Here is a 2,582-nt window from a genome sequence, read left to right as displayed (position 1 = left end):
ACTGGCACCCTGATGTGGAGTGGGACTTTTACCGGTGGGACGGTACTATGTCGAGGCTGCCTGGCGTGCGGCCGCTGCCCGGTGGCGCGGTGGCCGCCGCTGCCCGGTGGCCGGTGCCTGGTGCCCGGTGGCCGGTGGCCCAGTGGCTATTGCCTGCCAGCAGGCTTGCAAGTTGTGTCAGTGTCCACTCTCTCTGTAAAAGTAGAGATGAGCAGCGCAGCGTTCGTGGTCTCAGCTTCAGGTTTATACAGGACGCGCTCCGGAGATTAAGTGTGACGATATTAATGTAGCGATATTCCAAGATGATAATAATGGCAGACTGGTCAGAGACCAATACATTCATGATTTCATTTTCTTGTTGCTTGTCCTTCTCTAATAAAGGGTAGTTTGTGTTACTCCTTAATAAGTGGGCCTATTGTTTTTTGTTATAGCTTAGGCTATATTGGTTTCATAACCTTCTCAATTAGTCTCCCATCCCTGGACCAATAACGTCCCTATATACAGCACGTATGTAGTGTAGTTTACATTCATCACACCGGGAACACCACAATGCTTCTTAATCTTTTTATTTTGGTGCGGTCACTTGTCAGAAGAATAAAAAAACATGAATATTGTTTTACATATATGTTCACAGCGTGTATTAAAGTCATTTACTTTTTTTTCTAGTTGTTGTCCCTTTCTGATTGTTCTGTATGAACATTAATTGTACAAAGAATTAGATATAGCTTATAGAGATTTGGGCATGGTTGTAAAACATGTTCTCACGTTGTGAATAAGGGTTTGAAATTAAGCCTAAAGTCCGTAGGGTCCATTTCCCGAGGAACATTAGTTCCCTCTGCTCTCTTTTGAGGTAAAGTAGATATTTTTAAACCCCCACACATTCAGTCGGGTCCGCTATGTTGTTTTTTTTTTTCTCCGTTTGATAAGAGACGTATTTCCCTTTTTGCATATTCTTCCCCTCCTCGTTACTGTCCATTAGAAGCTGCTGCAAACATTTGGCGCATGCGTCTTCTCATCTCTGCATCAGTAAATCTGTGATCGATAACGTGGTCTATTTGAGAAAGCCGTGAACGTGCACTTATCCTGGCTATCTACACCTGGCTGGACATAGCTCCACCTGTTCATCCTGGCTCGGCAAACGTGCAACCGATTAAGCCGCGATGAGCAGATCACACTAAGTCAAGCTGCGCTTTTTCACTTATCCTGGATATCTTTATTCTACTTTCGTGCAACAGGCCCCAGGTATAAATGGTGGGGGGGGGGGGGGGGGGGTCAGGCTTTAGCAGTTGCTTCCCCGAGATTCTGGAACAAGTTAACCATGATATTCACACTATTACAGATGTAGCTTATTTTAGATCGAAACTCAAAACATATTTGTTTAGAATGGCTTTTAATACCTAGTAGTGTTATGGCAATTTCCCTCTCCTTCTCCTGTGTATTTATTTATGTATATGTTGTTTTATTCTTGGTTCCTGATGGAAAGCACTTTGGAAACATGCTGGTTGCTGTAAAGTGTTATATGAATTCATACTTATATTGTTCATATTTTAATACTTGATTCTTTTAACCTTCTTATATTTAGAGAATGTGTGACATGCACCTACACCAAAACAAATTCCTTGTATGTGTAAAAAATGTACTTGGCAATAAAGCTTTTTCTGATTCTGATGTTGGTTGATGGATATATTGATTGATTGATTGATTGATTGATTGATTGATTGATTGAAACATAAACATAAAGTAAACTACTTTCCTCTTTTCTTGTCTTTAAACCATCTGACTGTCTGTAGTGCTGTAGATGCAACAGCTCTCTCTGGCTAAAGGTCAGGACAGGGGGAGAAACACAGGAACACCTACTCAGGTAGAGAGAAAGAGAGAGAGAGAAAGAAAGCTAGATATAGATAGAGAAGGGGAAAGGAACCTGGAGGATGATGAAAAGGGAATGTATGATGGAATGAAACAGAAAAGGGACGCGTGATGAAGAATGGCCAGTGTGAGCTGCGGCGACCTATAAATAATAAAGACGGACACAGAGGGGGGGAAAAGGACAAGACAATTAAAGCCCCTGACTGATGTGCAGCTCGTCGACAGGATGCCTGGATGTTTCCTTCCAAAGAAACAAACAAGAAGGAGACGAGGAAAGTCTCATGGAGCGTCGGAGGGAGCCGATAATGAGGACTCGCCTGTAAACAATGAAACACTTTATGAATTTGATCGGTGACATACGCAGAGGGGATACAGATACATTCTGTTAATTAGCATGGCTAATTAGCTGCAATGCAACAATAATTAATTTAAAAAGTCATATTTAAATTAATTATTGATTGCATTAATTAAGTCAAAGGGGGTAAGAGGGAGTGTGGGGGTAATTAAGATAAATGTTAAATGTGTTGGTAATTAGGTTAGGATTGGAGCGAGTTGATGATGATAATGATGTAAAGACAGGAGGCAAGGGAGGAAGAGGAGCACCCTGTCAATCCATCAGCAGGCTGCAAGCACAATGATATACAGATAATGATAAATGGTAGATGGATGGATGGATAGATACTTAGATAGATAGATAGATAGATAGATAGATAGAT

At 41.5% G+C, this 2,582-nt stretch overlaps 1 protein-coding gene across 1 annotated transcript in view; it reads left to right on the top strand.

Moving 5' to 3' along the window:
- The first annotated feature begins 1,518 nt into the window (after window positions 1-1,518).
- The window catches only part of pcdh10b (protocadherin 10b), a 42,340-nt gene continuing 41,276 nt past the window's right edge, over window positions 1,519-2,582 (top strand). Inside the window, exon 1 of the mRNA XM_032528290.1 lies at window positions 1,519-1,669. Within this exon, the coding sequence (XP_032384181.1) occupies window positions 1,586-1,669 (84 nt within the window). The 5' untranslated portion in view covers window positions 1,519-1,585. The remainder of the gene's footprint in view (window positions 1,670-2,582) is intronic.

This window comes from Etheostoma spectabile, chromosome 10 (assembly GCF_008692095.1).
Source record: "Etheostoma spectabile isolate EspeVRDwgs_2016 chromosome 10, UIUC_Espe_1.0, whole genome shotgun sequence".
Lineage (NCBI taxonomy): Eukaryota > Metazoa > Chordata > Actinopteri > Perciformes > Percidae > Etheostoma > Etheostoma spectabile.
Note: the sequence above shows the minus strand (reverse complement) of the source record. Positions and strands in the feature narration are given on the sequence as shown.